Source organism: Crocodylus siamensis, chromosome 6 (genome assembly GCF_052110815.1).
Source record: "Crocodylus siamensis isolate JL-2025a chromosome 6, ASM5211081v1, whole genome shotgun sequence".
Classification (NCBI taxonomy): domain Eukaryota; kingdom Metazoa; phylum Chordata; order Crocodylia; family Crocodylidae; genus Crocodylus; species Crocodylus siamensis.
Genome location: NC_143400.1, coordinates 3,059,853 through 3,083,238, shown reverse-complemented (window position 1 = coordinate 3,083,238; position 23,386 = coordinate 3,059,853). Strand labels below are relative to the sequence as shown.

General features: G+C 64.2%; 1 protein-coding gene across 5 annotated transcripts in view; it reads left to right on the top strand.

Moving 5' to 3' along the window:
- Window positions 1-23,386, top strand: part of NRXN2 (neurexin 2) — a 100,227-nt gene that overhangs the window by 57,954 nt on the left and 18,887 nt on the right. For all 5 annotated transcript variants that reach the window (XM_090050853.1, XM_090050851.1, XM_090050852.1 and 2 more), the window contains 6 exons: window positions 3,324-3,443; window positions 3,564-3,945; window positions 4,334-4,524; window positions 4,997-5,170; window positions 5,381-5,500; window positions 19,677-19,858. In XM_090050853.1, the coding sequence (XP_089906979.1) occupies window positions 3,324-3,443; window positions 3,564-3,945; window positions 4,334-4,524; window positions 4,997-5,170; window positions 5,381-5,500; window positions 19,677-19,858 (1,169 nt within the window). The remainder of the gene's footprint in view (window positions 1-3,323; window positions 3,444-3,563; window positions 3,946-4,333; window positions 4,525-4,996; window positions 5,171-5,380; window positions 5,501-19,676; window positions 19,859-23,386) is intronic.

Genomic DNA, 23,386 nt, shown 5'->3' with positions numbered 1-23,386 from the left:
ACGCACAAGGCCAGCACGGCACAGCGCTCGCTGGTGCCCCGGGGATGCGTGAACGTGTGCATGTGTCCCAGATGCCTGGGTTCACATTGCGCATCTGCATGCATGTGTGTGTGTCGTTGTCCTGGACATCGGGGGCGAGTTTCACATATAGAGGTGCGTGCTGGCCACGGGTGATGACCTGGTGCGGGGGCCGCGGGTGCTCGACCCCCTGGGCGACAGCGATCATCGCCTGCTGGGAGTCACCATCCAGCGCAAGGTGGCAAAGGCCGGCAGCAAGGCAGCAGCCCTGGATTTCAGGAGGGCAGACTTCAACGAGCTGAGGAGGATAGTTGGGGAAGCGCTGAGGTCCCGGAGGGGAGGGGAGCCAGGTGTCCAGGAAGAGTGGTCGCTCCTTAAGGAGACGATCCCCAAGCCCAAAGGAAGGTAATCCCGAGGATCAAAGGGAGCAGGAGAGCACACAAGCCTCTGTGGCTCACCAGAAGCATCCGGGAATGTCTCCTTGCTAAAAGGGAGGCGCACACCCGATGGAAAGGAGGGGCCATCACCAGGGAGGGCTATTCTGCAGTCGCTCGGGGATGTAGGGGGGAGTCAGGAAGGCCAAGGCAGAGATGGGACTGGGACTAGCTTCCCAGATCAAGGACAATAAGAAGTCCTTTTTTAAATACGTAGGGGGTAAAAAGAAGGTCCCAGGTAATGTGGGGCCCTTGCAGGACGCGTTGGGAAACTTGGTCGTCACACCAGACGGCAAAGCTAACATGTTCAACGATTTCTTTGCCTCCGTCTTCCTAAGTAGGGGCCAGAACAGCCACCTCCCTGCTGGGCCCCCCTCGGGCCCCGGGGCAGGCACCCCTGGGCCACCGGTTAGCGAGGATTTAGCTAGGGAGCTTCTGGAGGGGCTGGGCGTGTTCAAGTCAGCCGGCCTGGACGATCTCCACCCTAGAGTACTAAAGGAACTGGCCGAGGTCACTGCAAGTCCCCGGCACGGCTGTACGAGCACTCGTGGTGCTCTCATGTGATGCTGGAGGACTGGGAGAGGGCCAACGTGGTTCCCATCTTCAAAAAAGGCAGGAAGGAGGACCCGGGGAACTATAGGCCGGTTAGTCTCACCTCGATCCTAGGCAAGCTGAGAAAATTATTCTGGCACACATCCAGGAGGGGCCAGCTGGGGATTTCATGCTTGGGGGCAACCAGGACGGGTTCATCAGTGGCAGGTCCTGTCAGACCAACCTGGTGCCTTCTACGATCAGATCACCAGATCACCAGACGCAGGGGCAGCAGTGGACATCGTCTTCCTGGATTTCCGGAAGGCTTTCGACACCGTCTCTCACCCCGTTCTCATTAAGAAACTGGGGGCTGCGGTGTCGACACCCGCACAGTCAGATGTGTCGCCAACTGGCGGGAGGGCCGCACCCAGAGAGCGGTGGTGGACGGGTCATGTTCGACCTGGAGGGATGTGGGCAGTGGGGTCCCCCAGGGCTCGGTCCTCAGGCCCGCACTGTTCAACATCTTCATCAGTGATTTGGACAAGGGGGTAAAAAGCACCTGTGCAAATTTGCCAATGACACTAAGATGTGGGGGGACGTGGGCACACTGGAAGGGAGCAATAGGCTACAATCGGACCTAGATGGGTTACAGGGGTGGGAGGACGAGAATAGGATGGGATTCAACACAGACAAGTGCAAGGTGATGCGCCTGGGGAGGAAGAGGCAGTGCCATACCTACAGGTTGGGGAACTCCCCTCTTGTCAGGGCAGAGGTGGAAAAGGATCTTGGAGTCATCATTGACCCCAAGATGAACATGGGCCGGCAGTGTGGGGACACGGTCAGGAAGGCCACCCGCACCTTGTCCTGCACCCACAGATGCATCTCGAGCAGGTCCAGGGAGGTGATCCCCCCCCTCTATGCGGCACTGGTCAGGCCGCAGCTGGAGCACTGCATCCAGTTCTGGGCGCCGCACTTCAGGAGGGGTGTGGGCAGCATGGAGAGGGTCCAGAGGAGGCCACTCGCACGATCGGGGCAGCAGGGCAGGCCCTATGAGGAGAGGCTACGGGACCTGAACCTGTTCAGCCTCCACAAGAGAAGGCTGAGGGGGATCTAGTGGCCTATTACAAACTAGTCAGGGGGGACCAGCAGGCGTTGGGGGAGTCACTGTTCCCCCGAGCGCTCCCAGGAGTGACCAGGAATAACGGTCACAAGCTGGCGGAGGGCAGGTTTAGGTTACATATCAGGAGGCGCGACTTCACGGTCAGGGCGGCTAGGGTCTGGGACCGACTTCCAAGAGAAGTGGTGCAGGCTCCTACCCTGGGGTCTTCAAAAGGAGGCTAGATAGTCACCTTGTTGGGGTTGTTTGACCCCAGTACTCTTTCCTGCCATGGTGGGGGGGTCGGACTCGATGATCTACTCGGGTCCCTTCCAAGCCTTGAAACTATGAAACTATATGCCCCAGATGCCTAGGTTCTGTGGGTGTGCATGGGTGTGGTATGCGTGCATGTCTGTCTCTCTTCTAGATGCCTGGGTTCTCAGTGTGTGTATGTGTGTCCTGGACATTGGTGGCAGGGGGATGTTTGCATGTGTCCCAGATACCTGGATGTGCATGTGTGTGCGCGCATCACGGATGCCTGGGTTCAGTGTGTGTGTGTGCACGTCTGCCTGTCTCTCCTAGATGCCTAGATTCTCAGTGTGCCTGTGTGTGTGTTTGTGTGTCTGTGTCCTGGACATCTGTGTGTGCACATGTGCACGTTGGTATGTGTCCCAGACACCTGGGCTTTCGCGGGGGGCATGCACATCTTAGATGCCTGGGTTATTGGGGGGGGGGGTGTAGACGCACATCCCAGGTATCTGGGTTCTCACAGTGTGTGTGCATGTCCCAGACACCCAGGTTCTCATTGCGTGTCTCCGTGTGAGTGTCAGTGCACGCGTGTTTCCGGAACACCCAGCCAGGCCATGTGCAGCAGGGCCACAATCCTCAGCGCCCCTATGCCTGGGAGCGTGGGCCATTCGACACAGCCGGGGGTCACGCATGTGCGTGCACTGGGGAGAGCCGTGGCTTGTGTGCATGCATGTTGGGGCATGTGCTGGGCCCTCTGCGTGCTCTGTTGCACTAGTGTGTGCTCACAGCCACACTCGGCCCAGGTTGCAGGAGCCGTGGGGGGGACATGGGCAAGGGGGGGGCCTGTTGCCAGCTGCCTGGGGAAGGGGGGGCAGGGACTGGGGGTAGTACCGGGGCAAGGGTCTCAGCACAGGGCAGGAGAGCTGTGAGGGGCTTTGCTCTCCCGGGGGGCTCCAGGGGGTCTTTCTGACCCCCCCGTCCCTCACCCCCACCAGGCAAAGGCCCCGAGACGCTGTTCGCGGGGCACAAGCTGAACGACAACGAGTGGCACACGGTGCGGGTGGTGCGGCGCGGCAAGAGCCTGCAGCTCTCCGTGGACAACGTCACCGTGGAAGGTACCGGGGGCGGGGGCGAGGGGCATCGCGGTGCAGGGGCTGCGGGGCGGGAGCGAGGGGCCCCGGTAGTGCTGCGGGGCAGCAGGGGCTGGCCGTGACCCCCCTGGCACCGGCCCGCAGGGCAGATGGCCGGGGCGCACACCCGCCTGGAGTTCCACAACATCGAGACGGGCATCATGACGGAGCGGCGCTTCATCTCGGTGGTGCCGTCCAACTTCATCGGGCACCTGAGCGGGCTGGTGTTCAACGGGCTGCCCTACATGGACCTGTGCCAGCACGGCGACATCGCCTACTGCGAGCTCAACGCCCGCCTGGGCCTGCGCGCCATCGTGGCCGACCCCGTCACCTTCAAGAGCCGCGGCAGCTACCTGGCGCTGGCCACGCTGCAGGCCTATGCCTCCATGCACCTCTTCTTCCAGTTCAAGACCACCGCGCCCGACGGCCTCATCCTCTTCAACAGCGGCAACGGCAACGACTTCATCGTGGTGGAGCTTGTCAAGGGGTGAGCACCGCCCCCAGGTTCCCAGCCCTGCCCCTGTGCTCCAAGCCACGCCCCTATGTTCCAAGCTGGCTGCAGGCCACACCCCCAGCCTCCAAGCCACACCCTTTGCCCAGACAGTGCCCCTTCTCCGGGCCACACCCCCTTCTGTTCCGAACCACGCCTCTGCTCAAGGTCATCCCTGTCCAGCCCCCAGGCTCAGAACCACGCCTGCTGCCCAACTGCGCGGGTGTGCTCTAAGCCACGCCCCTTTACCTCAGAGCCACGCCCCTGGATGGGGCAACGCCCCCTTGGTTCTAAGGCACGCCCACTGGCCACAACGCCCCTCCCAGTTATGGTCACTGTGCTCCAGCCCCACCGGTGCCCCTCACGCCCGCTCCTCCCCCGGCAGGTACGTCCACTACGTGTTCGACCTGGGCAACGGGCCATCGCTGATGAAGGGGAACTCGGACAAGCCGGTGAACGACAACCAGTGGCACAATGTGATCGTGTCGCGGGACACCAACAACGTGCACACGCTCAAGATCGACTCACGCACGGTCACGCAGCACTCCAACGGCGCCCGCAACCTGGACCTCAAGGGTGAGCCATGGGCTGGGGGCGCCCGTGGGGGACGCTCGGCCTGGGCAGGCCCCGGTGGCCCGTGGGAAGCTACGCAGGGTCTGGGAGGGTCGGTGTGTGGATAGGAGACGGATGGGTGACTGTGGACGCTGCACCCTTTTCTCAGCACCCTACTCTCATAGGCCTCTGTGTCTCTGGGGAAGATAAGCAGGCTCAAGCGTGGCTGGGAGACAACATACAGTAGATTTATGCCCTAGCAATAAGAGGTGCAGCCGGCAGGGCCTCTCTGCTCAGCTGGGCCCCAATACCCCCTGGCAAGCCACGCAGGGCTGGGGAAGGTTGGCACGTGGGTAGGAGATTACGGAGAGCATGCTGATGCCCCCCTCCCAGGCAGGCACAGACACCATTTGGGTGCTAGGGTCAGAGCCCAGATGGGAGCACGTGCGGTCCAGGAGGTGCCCAGATCATGACCATGCTGTGCCTGTGCCCCCAGGGGAGCTGTACATCGGGGGCCTGAGCAAGAACATGTTTCACAACCTGCCCAAGCTGGTGGCATCGCGTGATGGCTTCCAGGGCTGCCTGGCCTCCGTGGACCTCAACGGGCGCCTCCCCGACCTGCTGGCTGACGCCCTGCACCGCATCGGCCAGGTGGAGCGCGGCTGTGACGGTGAGGCCGCACCCAGATGCCGGGGCTCCCCCAGGGGCGGGGGGCCTGGATGCCTGGGTTCACTCCGGCTCCAGGAGGGGAGTGGGGCTGGGGGCTTAGACCGGGGGGGCTGGGAGCCTGGATGCTTGGGTTCTCTCCGTGCTCTGCTCCCCCTGGCGCTGAGGGTGGAGGCCCCTATAACCTCCCCCTGGCCCCCTCTTCACCCCCCAGGCCCCAGCACGACGTGCACTGAGGATTCGTGCGCCAACCAGGGCGTCTGCCTGCAGCAGTGGGATGGCTACACGTGCGACTGCACTATGACCTCATATGGCGGCCCCGTGTGCAACGACCGTGAGTGCTGGCACACGTGTGGGCTGCTGGGGGGGACATAGGGCACATGGAGGAACATGGGGTGAGCTGGGTGTCCAGATGGGGCAGGGTCTTGCCAGGCCAAGTGTGAATGCACGGTCACAGAAAGTGTGTCAGACAGGCCTGCTCAGAGCCCCAGGCCGAGCAGAGGTCACCGCGGTGCTGGGTGAGTGTGTCACATGAGGAACCTGCCACTGCAGGTGGAAATGTTCGAGGGGAGGGTTGCAGGGGCACAGAAATGAGCCATCCAGGACTTTGCACACACAAGCATGAAAATGGCCGGGGGTGGGGTGGAGGGCCTTGCTCCAGGGTGTGCAAGGGTGAGGCAGCATGTTTCATCTCACATTTGCACACATGGTGGGAGGGGGAGAAAGAGGAAGTGACCTGCCACGTTGCACAATACCGTGCACGCACATAGCTGGGGGTTGTTTACTATCAGTATGAGGCCATGGAAAGCAAAGCAGGCCAGGGCTTGGTGCACTTGTGAACCACCTGGTGGCATTTACCATCAGTGCAAAGCCATGGAACTGGAGCTGGTGCACGACGGTGTACACAAGGGGCTTGGTGCTGTTCACTATCAGTGTGAGGCTATGAGGCCCAGACCAGGGCACAATTGTACATGCACAAGTGGCCAGGTGTTGTCCACATCATTCACTATTAGACCGCTTGAACCACGTGGTGTAGTTCATTATCAGTGCAAGGCCGTGAAATCCAGGCCAAGACACAATCGTACACGCTAGCAGCTGGGCATTGTTCATGATCAGGGTGAGACTGTGAAACCAGTGTGCGGCACAACCATGTACAGGAGGGGCATGTCACTCACTATCAATGCAAGGCCATGAAAAGCAGACCGGGGCATGGTCGTAGACATGAACCACCTGGCAGCGTTCACTATTGGTGCAAGGCCGTGAAACCAGAGCGTGGCACAACTATGTACATGAGAAGCTTGGCGTAGATCACTATTAGGGCAGCCATGTGAAAACCACATGCCTTGGTGTCGATGCGAGGTGGGGGCACCAGACCAACACACTGGTGTGTCGGGCCTGGTGCAGTTCAGATCCCGTGCACAGGTATGAATTGCATGCTAGCTTGCCCACACATGAGGAGCCTGGCACCACTCACCAACCTGGCACAAGGGCCCCAGTGCCATTGGGTGCGTGTGCAAGGGCGTGGAGCCTGGGGGGGGCCAAGGGAGGGCAAATGAACGTGAGCGTTGGTGGGAGCCGTACAAGGTGGTGCGGAGCCACAGGCGCGGTGCCAGAGGGGTCTGTCTGGGAGAGGAAGGGGCTGGGTGGTGAGAGCAGGAGGGGCTGGGCACCTGGGTTCTCCTCCCAGCCCTATGATGGGTCTGGCCCCCTGAGCCAGCCTGACCCCCCCCCACGGAGCCACTTAGGTGCCAGCACATCCAACCCCAGAGCTAGCTGCATTTCAGCCCCGTTTCCCCAGTGCTCCCAAGACCCATCCCCCCCAGGGGCAGCCACATCCCCGCTCTAGGCCCGGTCTCCCCAGCCCCCGATGCCCCCCAGAGCCGGCTGCCACCCCCCTCCTCGCACTCGCGTCACCGTCTGGCTCATGTCACACCACTGGGGGGAGCGGGTGCCAGCGCCGGGCGCCCGGGGCAGCCGTGGGTGCGAACAGCAGGAGTAGAAGGTGGCACCAGGCATCCGGGCTCCCAGCCCCCTGCTGCTGTCGCTCCCAGCCCCCCCCTCCCCGCCCCGAGCTGGAGAGGACCCAGGCGTCCGGGCTCCCGGCCCCCCTGCTCGCACCCCCAGGCCCCCTCCTCTCTGGCAGGCTGTCCGGGGAGAGGACCCAGGCGTCCGGGCGGCGCCCCGGGGCGGGGGCGGCACGGCGCCGGCTGCGGCAGTGGCTAATTCGAGCGCTGCTCGCGGCCCCCGTCCACCGCCCACCCGTCTGTCAGTCTCCGCTCCTGCCCGGCGTATTTATAGCTCCGCCGCACGCTGGCGCTGCCAGCCTCAGCCCGGCTCCAAGCACTAGGCCTCGCTGCCCAGCCAGAGACCCCCTCCCTGCTCTATCCCTCCGCTTCCCCCAGACCCGGGGGGACCCGCGTGTCCGGGCTCCTGGCCCCTCCTGCTCTCACCCTCCACCCCCCAGCCCCCTCCCGGGGCGTCCAGGATCCACCCCCCACAGGAGCAGACCCGGGTGGATAGGCCGAATCCCCCCCGCCCACCGGCTCCCATGAGGCAGTGACATCATAGCGCAATGATCTCACCGCCGGTGATTTACAGCCACTGGGGACCGTGAGGTCAGCGCTGCCAGAACCGGCAGGGCAGCCCCCTCCCCCAGACCCCCACCCGGGGGATGGACCAGCTGGGGGACTACCTAAGGGAAGCTCACAACACTTGGGTGCCCCCCCTGCCAGCAGCACCCAAGGGTGGGACAAGTTTGCCAGGTTACAGGCCTCATGCAACTGGGGGGTTGACCCTTGACCTCTGAGGGGCCAGGGTCACAGCCATGTGGCCTACAGGAGGCACCATGGGGAGGCCTCGCTTGGCAGGGAAGGGGTTAACCAAAGGCTGGGGCCCCCCAGGGGTTAGCAGGACAAGGGGGATGGTGCGGGGGGGGGGTCTGTGGGGTGCATGTATGTGAGCACATGCATGTGAGGTGGTCAGCTGCAATGTGTGTGCATGCATAGGGGCCGTCTGTGCAAGAGGCATTGTGGGGAGCACAGTGGTGCACACCAGGTAAGCACCAAGGGACAGCTAGAGGCTTTGCGTATGCGAAACCCAACGGGCTTGTGCACAGTGGGCACAAAACACGCTGGGGAAGTGTGACAGGCTGTGCGGGCACATGGTGTTTGCTGTGTCCGTGTGCACGTGTGGGAAGAGGAACAGGGTGTGTTCATGGCATCTGTGTGCACACATGTGGGAAGTGTGACAGGTTGCTTGCAGGCCTGTGTGCAATACAAGCTGTATCTGTGGGCACATGCATGGGAAGTATGAGAGGATTGGTTCATGCCTATGTGTGATGTGCGCTGTGTCTGTGTGCATGTGTGTGGGAAGCATGACGGTGCGTGCATGGCTGTGTGTGATGCGAGCTGTGTCTGTGTGCATACATGGGAAGTGTGACCAGGTGCACACATGCCTGTGTGATGTACACTGTGTCCATGTGCATATGTGGGGGAAGCATGGCAGGGCATGTGTATGGCTGTGTGCCGTGTCTGTGTGCACATGGGTGGGAAGTGTGACAGGTTGTGTGCATACCTGTGTGTGCTGTGCACTGTGTCTGTGTGCACATGTGTGGGAAGCATGACTGTGTGCATGCCTGCATGCATGTGCTGTGTCCTTGTGCACATGTGGGAAGTGTGACAAGTTCGTGTCTGCCATGTGAGGTGCGTGCAGACACACCTGTGGGAACCACGGCAGGCCTCCTGCCTGATGCGTGCTGTGTCTATGTGCACACACATAGGAAGCGTGACTGGGTCGTGCCTGCAGCACAAAGTGCACGGGCACACATGAGGGAAGTGTGACAGGCTGCCCATGTGTATGGATGAGTGTGGGGTGCATGTGAGCACCACAGCTGTGCTACATGTGTGTGCAGGCGTGTGCCCTGGCTCTGGGGGACATGGTTGCAGGTGCGGGGGGCTGAAAGCAATGGGGGGCATGACCCATGGGGGGGCTGGTGCTGGACAGAGATACCCAGTGAGGGGGGCTGATATCCAGTCAGAGGGAGGGGCTGGTACCTGGCGGGGGCGCTATCCAGTGGGGGGGGGTGATAACTGGAGGGCAGCATACCCAGCGTAAGTGGGGCAATACCTGGCAGGGGTGATACCTGGGGGGACAATACCCAGTGGAGGGAGTGATAAATGGAGGGCATGATACCAAGCCTAAGTGGGGCAATACCCGGGGGAGCAGATACCTGGGGGGCCAGTACCCAGCCAGGAGGGTCCTGATACCAAGGGAGGTTGATAGCCAGCTGGGGGGGCTATACCCAGCAGGGGTGGCAATACCCAGGCTGGAAAGGGGGGGGGATCCCCAGAGGGGCTGAAACCCAGGCTAGGGGGAGCTGAACCTAGCTGGAGATGCTAATACAGGGGGTGGGGGGCAGTACCCAGGCTGGGGGGGTGCCGAAACTCAACTGGGGGGGAATACCCGGTGGGGGGGCAATGCCCAGGCTAGGGGGGCTGAAACCTAGTTGGGGGGGTGATACTGGGGGGGAGCAGTGCCCAGGCTAGGGGAGCTGAAACCCAGGGGGCAGTACCCAGGCTGGATGGGCTGGTACTCTAGTGGGGGGGGCTCAAGCTGAGCAGAGGGGACCCCGGCTGGGGAGGGGGCTGATACCCAGGCTAGGAGCGGCTAGTACCTGGGGGGGGGGCACTCCCGGGCCATCCTTCCCTCTCGGAGCAGCGCTGCGCTCCCTCCCGGCCGCCGCCGCCTCCTCCTCCCCCTTCCTCCATCGCTCCCTCCTCCTCCCTCCGCCGCCCCCTTCCCGCTCCCTCCTTCCAGCCTTCCCTCTCCTCTGCAGCACGCACCAGCCGAGCAGCCAGCGCCCGCCGAGCCAGCGCCCGCCGCAGCCCCCGGCATGGGCAGGGACCCCCCCTGAGCCCCCCGCCGGCTCCTCCGTCCCCGCATCCATCCTCCCGCATCCCTCCCTCCATCCTCCCGCATCCCTCCCTCCCTGCACTGGTCCATCCATTCCTGCATCCCTCCCCTGCCGGATGCCGGGGTCCCCTTGATGCCGCGGGTGCCGGGCCCCCCCGGACCCCGGGGCAGCGCCATGGCCCCCGGGCTGTGAGCGGACCCCGGGGGCTTTCTTCCCCCCCCCCCAATTTTTGCAGCCCCCCCAGGGGTTGCCCCCCCCGCTCCTGCCCCCCTGCCCCCCCAGCGGATGCGGCGCTGAGGCCATGCGGCGGCGGGGCGGCGGGGGCGGGGGGTCGGCGCTGGGGGCCCTGGCGCTGGCCCTGGCGCTGGGGGCGCTGGGGGGCCCGGTGGGCGCCGCCCGGGTCTCGTCCAGCCTCAGCACCACCCACCACGTGCACCACTTCCACAGCAAGCACGGCACCGTGCCCATCGCCATCAACCGCACACCCTTCCTCACCCGCGGCGGCCACGGTAAGTGGGGCCCCCACCCCCCGCTGGGGGACCCCCCCTTGGACCCTCTCTGGGACCCCCACCTGACCTGGGGGTACAGGATGGGGACCCCCTCTTGGACCCCTGGTCCCCTCTCCCAGTATCCCTACCTGGCCACAGCCCCCCTCACCTGGGGGTACAGGATCGAGAACCCCCCTTGGACCCCTGGTCCCCTCCTCCAGGACTGCCACCTGGCCATGGCCCACCTTTACCTGGCCACAGCCCCCATCACCCCACCTTGGTCCCCTGATCCCCACCCCCAGGACCCCCACCTGGCCACGGCCCCCCCCAGCACCTGGGGACTCCCAGCACCTGGGGCTAAAGGCTGAGGGACCCCCCACTGGGCCACGGCCCCTCCTCCAGGACCCCCACCTAGCCACGGTCCCCCAGCACCTGTGGGGACACCCCATCACCTGGGGGTACAGGACAGGGAACTGCTGGTCCCCTCCCCCAGGACCCCCACCTGACTGCATCCCCCATCACCTGAGGGTACAGGCTGGGGGACCCCCCTCTTACCTGGCTGCATCCCCCATTACCTGGGCGTACAGGATAGGGGGCGATCCTTCATCCCTGCCCAGGACCCCCAGCCCTACCAGGTCACAGCCTCAGCACCTGGGGGGGTCCCCCAGATGCCCCCCTCACCTGGCCACAGCCCCCATCTCCTGGGTGTACAAGATGAGGGACTGCCACCTTGAGCCCATGGTCCCCTCCTTCTGGACCCCCACCTGGACACGGCCCCCAGCACCTGTGGGGACCCCGCTCAACTGGTCACAGGCCCTATCACCTGGGCGTACAGGATGGGGAGCCCCCCTAGGACCCACAGCACTGTCTAGCCACAGCTGCAGTACTTGCCCCTCCCCGCCAGCTTGGCCCCAACCCCTCCCAGCACCTGGGCAGGGGGGACGGGAAGATGATACCCTCCCCAAGACCCCCAACCCCATCCTTACGGCCAGGCCCACCTGGCTGCAGTCACCTCCATCACCTGGGGGGACACAGGCTGGTGAGACCCCCCAGCTCCCTCATCCCATCCTGGGACCCCAGCCCCTTGTCTCCCTGGCAATGGCCCCCTTCCCCCATTGCTGAGCCCCCCTGGGAGCCCCCTAGCCTCTCCCTGGGACCCCCTCACCCAGCCACAGCTCCCCCATGACCTGGGGGCACAGGATAGGGGCACCCCAACCCCCACCCAACTGTAGCCCCTTCATCACCTTGGGGGGGGATCACAAGAAGGGCAGCGTCTGCCCTGGCCTACCCTGCCTGCCTGGGACCCTTCCTGTCCCCCCACATGCCCTGGCAGCCCCTGGCCCCCCTATGCTCCCCCCCCCGGCCTTGCCCCTGCCCTTCTGCCCCCCACCATGCCTGGGGCAGCCCCCACCTTTCCCATCCCCCTCCCCTGGTCCATACCATTATGGTAACTCCCCTGCCCCCCTGCCATGGTCTCTTCTTCCCATGGACCCCCCCCCACCTTTCTACCATGGTACTTTCCCCTCAGTGTCCTCACTGAGCCTGGTCAAACTCACTGCATGTAGGAGGGGACACACCAGGCCCCTCTGCCCCCATCCCTGGAGCCAAGCCCCCCCAGGGGTGGGATGGGGAAGGGGAGGCTGCCCACACTCTTGTGGGGCAGCCAGAGGGCAGTGAAGATGGAGGGGAAGGGGCCCAGGGGAGACCCCAGTGTCTGGGCTCCTGGCCTCACTCCCTGCTCTCACCTCCCAGCCCCACTCCCCTCCCAGAGAACGCAGACATCCAGGCCCCCAGCCCCACTTGCCCCTCTCCTTTCCCCTCGCCCTCATGCTCTGGGGGGGACCTGATGGGTGCTGGGGGGCTAGTACCCAGTCCGGGGTCCATGCTATGTGTGTCTGATGGTGGGGAGGGCTGTTGTCAATGTGGAGCCCGAGTGTTGGTGCCAGGGAGCGGGTAGGTACAGCCATCATCTGGCTGTGGGCCCCAGTGGCACGATGGCCCAGGAGATGGCACAGTCAGTGCCAGAGGGATGGGGGTGTCTGTCCCGGCGCTGGGGAGCAGCCTGCCCCCAGTGTTGATGCCAGTGGCATGGAGCACTGCACCCTTGCAGTGTTGGCCCTGGTGGTGCAGGGATGGGGTTTGAACAGTCGGTGCTGGTGGTTTGGGGGGCTTGGACAGTCTGGACCAGTGGTGTGGGGCTCTGTACAGTCAGTTGAGGTGGTTCAGATGCCATACAGCCGGTGCCGGTGGTGCGGGGGCTCTGTACAGTTGGTGCTGGAGGTCCAAGGAGCTGTACAGTCGGTGCTGGCAGAACAGGGGCCTGTACAGTCAGTCCTGGTGGCCTGGGGGCTGTTACATTCGGTCCTGAGGGTGTGATGGGCTGAATGGTCAGTACCAGCGATGTAGGGGACTGTACAGTCAGTGCAGGTGGTACAGGGGGCTGTACAGTAGGTATTGGTGGTCTAGGTCTTCGTACAGTCAGTACCAGTGGCACGAGGGGCTGTACAGTTGGGACCCATGGTGCAGGTGGTGTAGAGTCAGTCCCGGCCATCCAGGCCTCTGTGTAGTTGGTGCCGGCATTGTGTGGGGCTGTACAGTCAATCCTGAGGGTGTGGAGCTCTGTACAGTTGGCACTAGGTGTGCAGGGGACTCAACAGCCGCTGCTGGTTGTGCTGGAGTCTGTACAGTCAGTGCCAGTGGTCTGGGGCTCTGTACAGCCACTGCTCCCTGTGCAAGGGGTTGTACCATCAGTGCCGGTGGTCTGGGCCTCCATGCAGTTGGTACCGGTGGTCTGGGACACTGTACAGTTGGTGCCGGTGGTCTGGGGGGCTGAGCTGGTCTGGAGGGTGCATGGGGCTCTACAGTCAGTACCAGCAGTCCGGGACACTGTACAGTCAGTGCCAGTGGTCCGGGACTTTGCACTGCTGGCACCAGCGGTGCAGGGAGCTATACAGTCAGCACCGACAGTGTGGGAGGGTCTGTATAGTTGACACCGGTGGTCCAGGACTCTTTACAGTTGGTGCTGGTGGTGCAAGGAGCTATGCAGCCGGTCCTGAAGGTGTGGGGGGATTTACAGTCGGCTTTAGTGGTCTGGGGCTCTGTACAGTCGGCGCCGGCGGTGCAGGACTCCATACAGTCAGTACTGGTTGTGCAGGGGCCTATACAGTCGGTGCCAGCCATACGGGGGTCCGTACAGGCAGTGCAACCCCATTACATAATACCCGGGCCAGGCCAGACTGCCCCCCGCCCTCCCAATCCCAGCCCCGGACGTCTGGGAACTGGGGGGGGGGCAGGGGCTCTCAGGACTCCTAAGTTCTCCCCCCACAGCCTGCCTGGCCCCTGTCACCCCCCGTGGGGCAAGGAGGATTGTGGGGGGCACCCGGTGCTGTTGCCTCCGGTGTTGGAATGGTGTTCAAACGGGCAGGGGGGAAGGGCCAGGCCTGGATGGGAAACCCCCGGGGGGGGCAATACTCCAGTCCAGGGTGGGGGCAGGTAACTGGGGGGGGCATTGCTGCCATGGCTTCTCCTGGCAGCTTCAAGGTGTGAGGGGTTAATCCCTCCTCCCGGGGGGCTGCCTGGCCCCCCCATCCCCGCAGCCCCCCCAGCCGCATTGCCGCGGCCGCGCCCCTCCCCCCCTTCTCTCTCCTCCATTTCCACCTTCCCTCGCTCTCCGGCTCCCTCCATCCGCACCTCCAGCCCTGCAGCCGGTGGGGCGGGGGCAGCCCCCTCATGGACCCCCCCCTCACTGCCCCCCCCCAGCAGCCAGCATCTCCGGGAGCAGCTGGGGAGGAGGGGTCCCGTCCATCTGTCCATCCTGGGCGTCCAGCCTGTGACCCCGGGCCAGGGAGTCCGGCCGCCTGGGTTCTCCCGGATGGGGGCCACTGGGGACTGGACACCTGGGGTCCTCCCCGGGCGGGGGGGTCCGGGGGGTGAGAGCAGTGCAGCAGCCGGCGCCAGGCCCGACGCCTGGGCTCTCTCCCTGGCGGGGGGGTTGGGAGCGCGGACGCCGGGTCTCTCTCACGCTCTGGGAGGGGAGCGGCGCCCGGGGGTGAGGGCAGGGGGTAGGAGCCCGGGCGCCTGGGTTCCCCCAGCTCTGGGAGACGACTGGGGGCTGGGGGTGTAAAGGAAGAGAGCGGAAAGCCCGGATGCCTGGGTTTGCTTCAGTCCTGGGAGGGGAGTGGGGGATCGAGCAGGGGAGCCGGGAGCCCGGAGCCCTGGGTTCCCCCAGCTCTGGGGGAGGCGCAGCGGGGAGCAGGGCCCGGACTCCCGGCTTCCATGCCTGGCTCTGGCCCAGGGTTGGGGCCACCCAGCACCCCCCGGACAGAGGCCTTGGTGCACCCCCAGGCTGAGACACCTGTCCCCTCCGCAGCCACAGGGTGAGGCATCCCGGGCTGGCCTGCGCCCAGGGCGCCCTCGGTCATCTGCCCACCCGCTCGTCTGTCCGTCCCTCCCTCCCTCCGCCCGTCTGTCTGGGGGTCCGTTCTTCCCCACGCAGCCTGCCCCGTCTCCGCCCCGCGTGGGGCCTGCGCATCTGTCTGTGCCCGATTCTCTCTCTCCTCTTCCCCGGCCATCCCTCTACGCATCAGCTGCGTATCTCCCCATCGCACCACCTTCATCGTCCATCCGTCCCTCTCCAGCCATCCGTCTCTCTGCCATTGAGCGATCGATATATTCACCTATCATCTATTTGTTCATCCCTCCATCCATGCATCTGTCTATCTGTCCGTCTTTGATTATTCTATTCATCTATCCTCTGTTTGTTCATCTGCACGTCTGTCCGTCTACCTACCTATCTACTGACCGACCTACCTACTGATCTCTCTATCTGGGAACCTACTTGTCTACCTATTTCCTTCCACCTGCCAGCCCATCGCTCTGCCGACCATCTCCCTGTCTGTCTCTGTCCATCCTCTGCCTATCCCCCACCTCCGCGCATCGCCCCCTTTCACTGTGTCCATCGGTCTGCCCGGACCCCCCATCTCTGTCCTTCTTTCCCCCACTGATCTCTGCAGGCCCCGAGTGTCCCTCGCGCTCTCCCACCCTCTGTCCTCGAACCTGCCTGTTGGTGCTGGGGGATGTCTGTCCATCCGTCCACCCCTCCATCCACCCATCCAGGGGCCAAAATTGCCCCTGCTGACACCGTGCCAGACACCGGCCTCGACGTCCTGAGGGGCCTGGGAAAACCCAGGAGTCCTGGCTGGGCCCTGGAGTGGGCTGGGGGGGCTGGGCCAGCTGTCCCGCTGGGGACGGACGAGGTGGAAATCCGGGCCACGGTCACTGGGGACAGGGCCCCGATCCAGCCCCAATCTGGGGGGTGCGGCGCTGGCTGCAGCACATGAGAGGTTAACCCCCCCCCATGCGCTCTCATTTGGAGGGCGAGCGCGTCCGGGGGGGAGGCGCTGGGTATTAGGGTTGCCATGGCAACGGCAGGGATCGGGTGCGCGGCGCCGGAGCTCTGGGGCTCGTTAGAGCCGTGTTCAGAGCTGTGGGGGGAAGGGGGGAGCCTCTCGCGTCCGTGTGTCCAGCCCCGTGCGCCCCCGGCTCCGGCAGTCCCGCTCCACCCCGGCCCCTTGCACGTGCCTCCCCGTCCATCTGCCTGTCCATCCGCCTCATCCTCACCCCCACCCCAGTCTGTCCAGCTGTCTGTCCATACGTCCACCGGCCTGGCGTCCCCCTGCCGTCCGCCTATACACCTGTCTGTCCATCCATCCCCTGTCTGCCTGCCTGTCTGTCCAAGTAGTGTACTGGCTGTCATGTCCCCGTGCATCTGTCTGTCCGTCCCTCCACCTGTCTCTCTACCTGTCTGTGTGTCTGTCTGTACAGTTCTCCATCTATCTACTTATCTACCGTGCATCCATCCATCCCGTCCATCATCCATCCGCCTATCTATCATCCATCCATCTATATGCATCATCTAGGTATCTATATATCATCCATCCATCTCTCGATCTATATATTTATCATCTATTTATCTATGTATCTGTCAATGTATCATCCATCCTATCTATCTATCTATCTATCTCTCTCCCCACCCCCGGGGGGGGTCTATCTGTCCGTGCCCCCTGTATTCCTCCAGCTCCTGCCCCGACCACCCCGTCCGCCTACCCCTACGTGCCTGTGTCTGTGCATGTGTCCACCCCCACGTATACAGCCGCGCTCTAGGGCAGATCTGTCTGTCCGGCTGTGTGCCACCTCTGCCCGTCCCCACTGTTGATTCATTCATCCATCCACCCCGCCATCGCTCCACCCATCCTTTCCCTGACATCGGAGGGGAGTGGGGCATGGCGGGTGAGAGCAGGGCGGCCCCGGACGCCTGGGTTCCCTCCAGCTCTGGGAGGAGAGTGGGGGCTGGGGGGTCAGAGCAGAGGGCTGGGGACGACGGGGACTCGGGTGTCCTGCACAGGTGCCTCCATCTCGCCCGGCTCATGTCTGGCGTTTGGGGAAGGCAGGAATCCTGCCTCTAAGGAGAGGACCCAGGTATGCAGGCTCCCGGCCCCCTTCTCTCACCCTGCACCCCCGCTGCCCGCCTGGGGCTGGAGGGAACCCAGGCATCCGGGCCCCCAGCCCTGTTCCCACCTCAGGCCCCTGCTCATCCGTGGGGGGAATGAGAATGAGGGGGCAGAGGAGGGGCTGGGGGGGCCAGGATGATGCAACCCCCTCCCCATGTGAGGGGTGTGAGTGAGCATTGCACACGCATGTGTATTGGTGCAGCTGGTGTATGTGTAGGGGGGAATCCCCAGGCTGGGGGGGCGAGTCATTAGCGCCCACAGGGCTATTACCTGCTAATGACTTAATTCGCCTCGTTATGAGTGTCACACGCAAGGAAAGCCGAGGGGAGTGGCCGGGCTCTGGCACCAGGGAGTGGGCATGCGTGTGGGCTGCGCACATACACGTGTGTGCAAGGTGGGGCTATTGTGGGACAGAGAGAGGGTGAGAATTTGGGGGTCTGGAATTAATGGGGGACCCAGGACACAGGGGACCGGGCATAGATGTGCATGTGTGTGTGACCACATGTGTGCTTGTGCACGTGTGTGTGTGCGCACACGCGTGTGTGCACAGTCACGAGCTGGACGGGGGTGGGCATGCTTGGTGATATCACTACATCAGTGCATGCCTGCGTGTGCAAATGAGCACGTGTGTCCATGTGTGTGCATCCATGCACACACAATAGCACTAGTTCCTGGGGCCCTGAAACCTGACAATGCCAAAGCTGCCACTGAGTGAGGTTCATGGCCCCAGACCTGCCCATGCCCCAGAGCTGGGCCCCAAGACCCCCAGAGTCACTGTGTCTGTTCTGCTCGGCTGCTGGTGTGTCCCACCCCAGAGGCAGCCACATTTCAGCCCCACATCCCCAGAGCCCAAGGCCCTACCCCAGAGGCAGCCGTGTCTCTGTTCTACTCAGCCACTGACACCCCCCACCCCAGAGCTGGCTGCACCCAAGTGCCAGGCTTTGTACCCCCAGTCCCTGCCCCACCCCAGAACTGGCTGCATCTGCTCTACTCAGTTGCCGGCACAGCCCACCCCAGAGCCAGCCGCAGCACAGACCTGCATCTCCGCCCCTGACCCCCACCCACTAGAGCCACCCACATCCGTGCAGGTCCCTGCCTCCCCCTGCAGTCCTCGTCCTCGTGGTGCTGGGGCCTGGGCACCTGGGTTCTCCCCCAGGTGGGGAGCAGGTGAGAGCAGGGGGCCGAGAGCCTGGACGCCCGGGTTGTCTCCTCCCTTGCTCCAGGAGATGAGGAGTCGGAGCAGGGGCAGCTGGGAGCAAGGACACCTGGGGGGGCGGGTGGTTTGCAAGAGGGAGGATGTGGGCTGCCCGGACGCCTGGGCTCTTGCCCAGCCCCGGATACAGGCCCAGTTTATTGGTCCCCTCCACCCCGGGCCGTGCGTGGGCCGGTGCTGGCGAAGTGCAGCTGCTAATGGCGATCGATTGGGTGGGGGGGGTGAAGCGGGGGGCTGCGGCGTGGGCATTAAATATGAATTAGCCCCTGGCCATGGGAGGCGCTGACAGGAAGGGGTGGGGCGGCGCCCGGACGCCCGGGCTCTGCCCCAGCTCAAGGGGGTGAGAGCAGGGGGCTGGGGCCCTCGACGCCCGGCTTCTCTCCTTGCTCCAGGCACATTATCTTTGGCCCCCTGCTCATCAAGGATATTGGCCCAGGCGCCCACCCGGGGCTGCATGTTGTTGTAGGGTCTCCCTGCTGCCTACAGGCCCGATGTCCCCCCACTGCCACCGCGTGGCCAGGGCGGGGGCATCCGGGTGGCCGTGGCGCCGCGGAGCGATGGGCCTGTCTCTCCGCCCGGCCCGCAGCGTTTGTCACCGTCTCTTGCTCATCGATTGCGACAGCCCACGGCTGCTGGCGCCGTGGGAGGGCGCTGGCTGGGGTGGGGGTCACGGCCAAGCCCCACAGTCACTTGTTGCAGGGCTGGGAGCCCGGACACCCGGGATGTCTCCAGCTCTGGCAGGGAAGTGGGGCTGGGGGGTCCGAGCAGGGGGGCTGGGAGCCGGGATGCCTGGGTTTGCTCCCAGCTGTGTGAGGGGAGTGGGGCTGGGGGGCACGTGTGGGTCCGTGGACGTGTGTCCTGACCCCTGTGCCCCTCCGCCTGCGTGTGCACGTGTGCGTCTCAGAGGCTGGAGGTCCACATACCTGCGCATGTTAGCCCGTGTGCACTTGAGCGTGCATGTCTTGGGGCTGAGATGCATGTACCTGTGTGCACACACGCGCGTTTACACGGCTCATTGTGCCCAGGGCCGGGCTCCCTCCTCACCCGCTCTTCGGCTCATTAAGTGGTAATTGGTGCCCCAGGAGACTTTTGGGCTCTGACAGGCGGGGAGGGGCAGCGCTGGGGGTCTCTGGCAGAGGAGGGTCTCCTTCAGCCTAGGCTTGGAAGGAGGTGGTCTCTATGGCAGGCACCTGGGCCTGGCTGGCTCGTTAGCCCAGGGTTCGTTAGGAGCCTGGAGTAGACCGTTGCCCCCAGAGCTGCAGCTCGGAGGGGAGCCAGGGCTCCGAGCCCGGATGCCCGAGTCCTCCACAGCTTTGAAGGGAGTGGGGCTGAGGGTGCCGGGAGCCCGGACGCCTGGGTTTTGGCCCTGACGCACTCTGTCCCCGCAGCCGGCACGACGTACATCTTCGGGAAGGGCGGCGCGCTCATCACCTACACGTGGCCGCCCAACGACCGGCCCAGCACACGCGCCGACCGCCTGGCCGTGGGCTTCAGCACGCACCAGAAGAGCGCCGTGCTCGTGCGGGTCGACAGTGCCTCCGGCCTCGGCGACTACCTCCAGCTGCACATCGTAAGCACCCGCCTGGATGCCAGGGTTCCCGGGGGGGCAGGGCTGGGAGCCCGGACCCTGGGGTGCACGACAGCGCTGGGAGGTGGGCGGGCAGCACTGGGAGGGGAGCCCGGACACCTGGGTTCTCCCTGCCCAGCTGAGGGGATGGGGGGTCCTGGCGGGGGCTGGGACCTGAACTCCTGGGTTCTCCCATTTCCTCAAGTGCCAGGGGAGCAGCTGGATCCCACCCCCCTTTCACTCCGGGGCTGGAAGCTTATGACCCCCCACCCCCACCCCAGAACTGACCTCCCTCCTACCCCCACCCCCACCAGTGTATCCAGTCTGGCCCCTCCCCCTTCCTGTCCCCCAAATCAGCCCCCCACTTGACACCTTCCCAGAGGCTCAGCTCGGCTGGTCCCCAGTTGCTGGGGGGTCGCTGGGCCCAGACCCCCCATACCTGAGCTAGGAGGGTGTGGAGCATCTGCAGCCTTGTGGTCCCCTTGCAGCTGCCCGAACTCACATGCACCCCGTTATGCCCAGTCAGGTCCTCTCGTGCAATTGCACTGGTGTTTCACGTGCACCAGGCACTAGTGCAGTGGGGTCACACAGGCACAGTTGCACATACACTCCCCCCCCGCACAGGGCAGCCTCAGCTCAGCCCAGCCCCCAGACTCAGACACCTCCTGTGCAACATGTTTGCACAAGTGCAGAGCGAGCAACGCATGCCAGAGAGCACACATGTGCATGTGCACATGCACCAACCACCATTGTGAGGTTCCTGCAGGGTGAGCATCGGGGGGTCCTGGGAACCCGGACGCCTGGGTCCTTTCCTACCCCATTCTGCTCAGCTCCCAACCCCTCTCCCCATCCCCACCTGTGCCTCCAGAGGCCCTGGCACCATCTCCTCTTGTCAGCTCATCCCAGCCCCAGCAGGCTAACGTAGGCTGACAGGCTGCTTGCTGCCCCACCCCCCACGGGGGGGGGGCCTGGCCTCCGCTTTGGGGCATAGAGCAGGGGCCTGGCAGCCCGGACACCTGGGCTCTCTCCAGCTCTGGGAGGGCAGTGGGGGCAGGGGAGCTGGGAGCTGCAGTCCTGTCTCCCAGTGATGCTCACGAGGGCTGGCACTGGGTCACACCGAGTCCCTGCTGGCTGCCAGCACCTCTGCCTAATTAGAGCTATTAGGCTCCCATCGGTGCCAGCCCTCCCTTCCTCCCCCACCACTGGAGCCATGCACAGCATCTGTCATGCCCGTCAGCCCCGCAGGCCCTTCCCTACCTTGGCGCCTGGCCTGCTTCCAGCTGTGCTTCCTCAGTAGCATTACGGTAATCGCCAGCACCCCCTCCCCCACTGCTGCCATCGGGGTCTCCATTTTGTAATGCTCTCTGTTGGTGGTATTACGGTAGCAATCATATACTCAGTTTGGGGCCAGGGTCGGTGTTGTGGAGTGCACTTTATTAGAGTCATTATGGTAGCACCCCCAGGCTGGAATGGGGGTCTGTATTACAGAATGCACTTTATTAGTGGTATTATGGTAGCGCCCATACACTGCTGGCCAGACTGGGGTCAGGGTCTCTGGTATGGTGTGCACTTTAATAGTAACGTTATGGGAGCCCCTTGATGGACCCCCCCCCGCCATAACTCACACTGAAACTGGGGTCCCCAGTGTGGCATGCACTTTATAAGGAGCAATTATGGTATGGTGGGGTGGTGTCTGTTATGGCATGCATTGTGTATGAATAGCCTTGCAGTAGCACTTGCCAGTTGGAGATGGGGGTGTCGTTAGTGGTATTATGATAGCTCCCAAAGACTTCAGCTGAGACCTGGGGGGAGGGCATGGGACTGTGAGTGCATACCATTTATTAGTAGCATCATGGTAGACCTAAGGTAGCCCATGGCCAGCATCATCAGGGTCTTCCTGATGTGTCCATTTATTCAGAGGATTACAGTAGATCCCAGAAAGAAAAGAAAAAAAAAAAGGCAGGTGGGGGTTGGGGAGAGGCTTGCTGGAATTGCCTGCCCTTTCTTACTAGAATTATGGTAACACCTGGAGACAGCATGGCCCCAGGCTGTTGCGGCAGGTGCTTTTCAAAGAGCATTACGGTACCTCAGAGTTTTCAGCATGCACTTTGTCAGCAGAATTATGGTAGCTCCTGAGGGGCGGGGGGAGGGTTAGGTTGTATGGCCAGTCCCCAAGAGCCCGGACCCCCGGGGTTCTCCCTAGCGCTGGGAGGGGAGGGGGGTGGGACCCCGGACCCCCGGGCTCTCCCCAGGTCAGGCTCCCTGGCCCGGACACCAGCCCTGGGAAGGGGCGCGCGGTGGAGTGTGGGCCGCAGGCGGCCCGGACCCCTGAGTTCTCCCTGGTGTCGAGCTGTGTCCCCGTGACGGTGCCTTGCACGCCCTCTCCATCCCTCGCACGAGCAGGCGCACGATGCCCTTGAGCCCTCAGCTCTGCCTGCGCTGCCGTCGCACGCTGCGCGCGAGCGGGTGGGTGGGCCCGGCGGGGCCCAAGGGTCTGTGGGGAGCGCGGGGGTCTGGGCTCCCAGCCCCCCCCGCTCCCCTCCCAGACAGCCCGGGCATCCGGGCTCCCCGCCCCTCCGCGCCCGTGTGAAACCAGGATCCTGCCTGGCGTCCCTCCGCGCCGCCGTGCCCACCCATGCCCAGCGCCCCGTCGGGGGCCCTGAGCCCGCACCCCTGGGTTGTGCCGGCTCAGGGAGGGCAGCAGGGCCTGGGGTGAGAGCGGGGGCTGGCAGCTCGGACCCCTGGGTTCCCTGCCCCCTCGCCAAGGGGGAGCCCCCGGTGCTGGCAGCCCCTCCGGCCCAGTCTCCAGGCTCCCATATTCTCTGCCCTGGCATAGTAATTACAGCTGCACTAACGAGCTGGGAGCTGATCGGTCTCATTAGCTCCTAATTAACAATTTCCCTTGATTGGCCTTCGGCAGGCGGCGGGGGGCTGGCGACGTGGCCTCGCACCTGCCGCTGCCCCGGACGCCTGGGTCCGTCCGCCTTGCAGGCCCAGGCCCAGCCTGGCCACCTCCGCCGGGACGCGTCCCACCCCAGAGCCGGCCGCGTCCCGCCCCGATGCCCGCTGGCAAGGCGCCTCGCAGGTTGGCACGAGCAGCGGCCATCTTGCCATCAGGCGACAGCCATTTTGTTTCCTGGCAAAGGCTCGGGCGCAGGGGTCCCCGTCTCAGTCCCGCGCCCCTTTTTGGAAGGCGAGACGCTTCTGTCTTGAGCTGTGGCGCCAGCCCAAGGGGAGGATGGACGGACCTGCTATTTTGCCCCTTCGCTTGGCGTGGGTGCCGGTGGCCATCTTGGGGACTGCACTCCTCCAGGGCAGAGTCGTCCCCTCGGGCAGCGCCACAGGGCCGGATGTCCGGATTTAATTGTTGTCATCTTCTTCTCGAGGGCCGGAGGGGCGAGGCCGACCGGCGCCCAGGCCCCAGCGCGTGCCACGGGAGCAGCCATCTTGTCGCTTGACGTGACCGGGTGGCCATTTCGGTGGTGGCCCTGTTCGTGAGGGAGAGAGTGGTGTTAACGAGAGGGAAGAAGG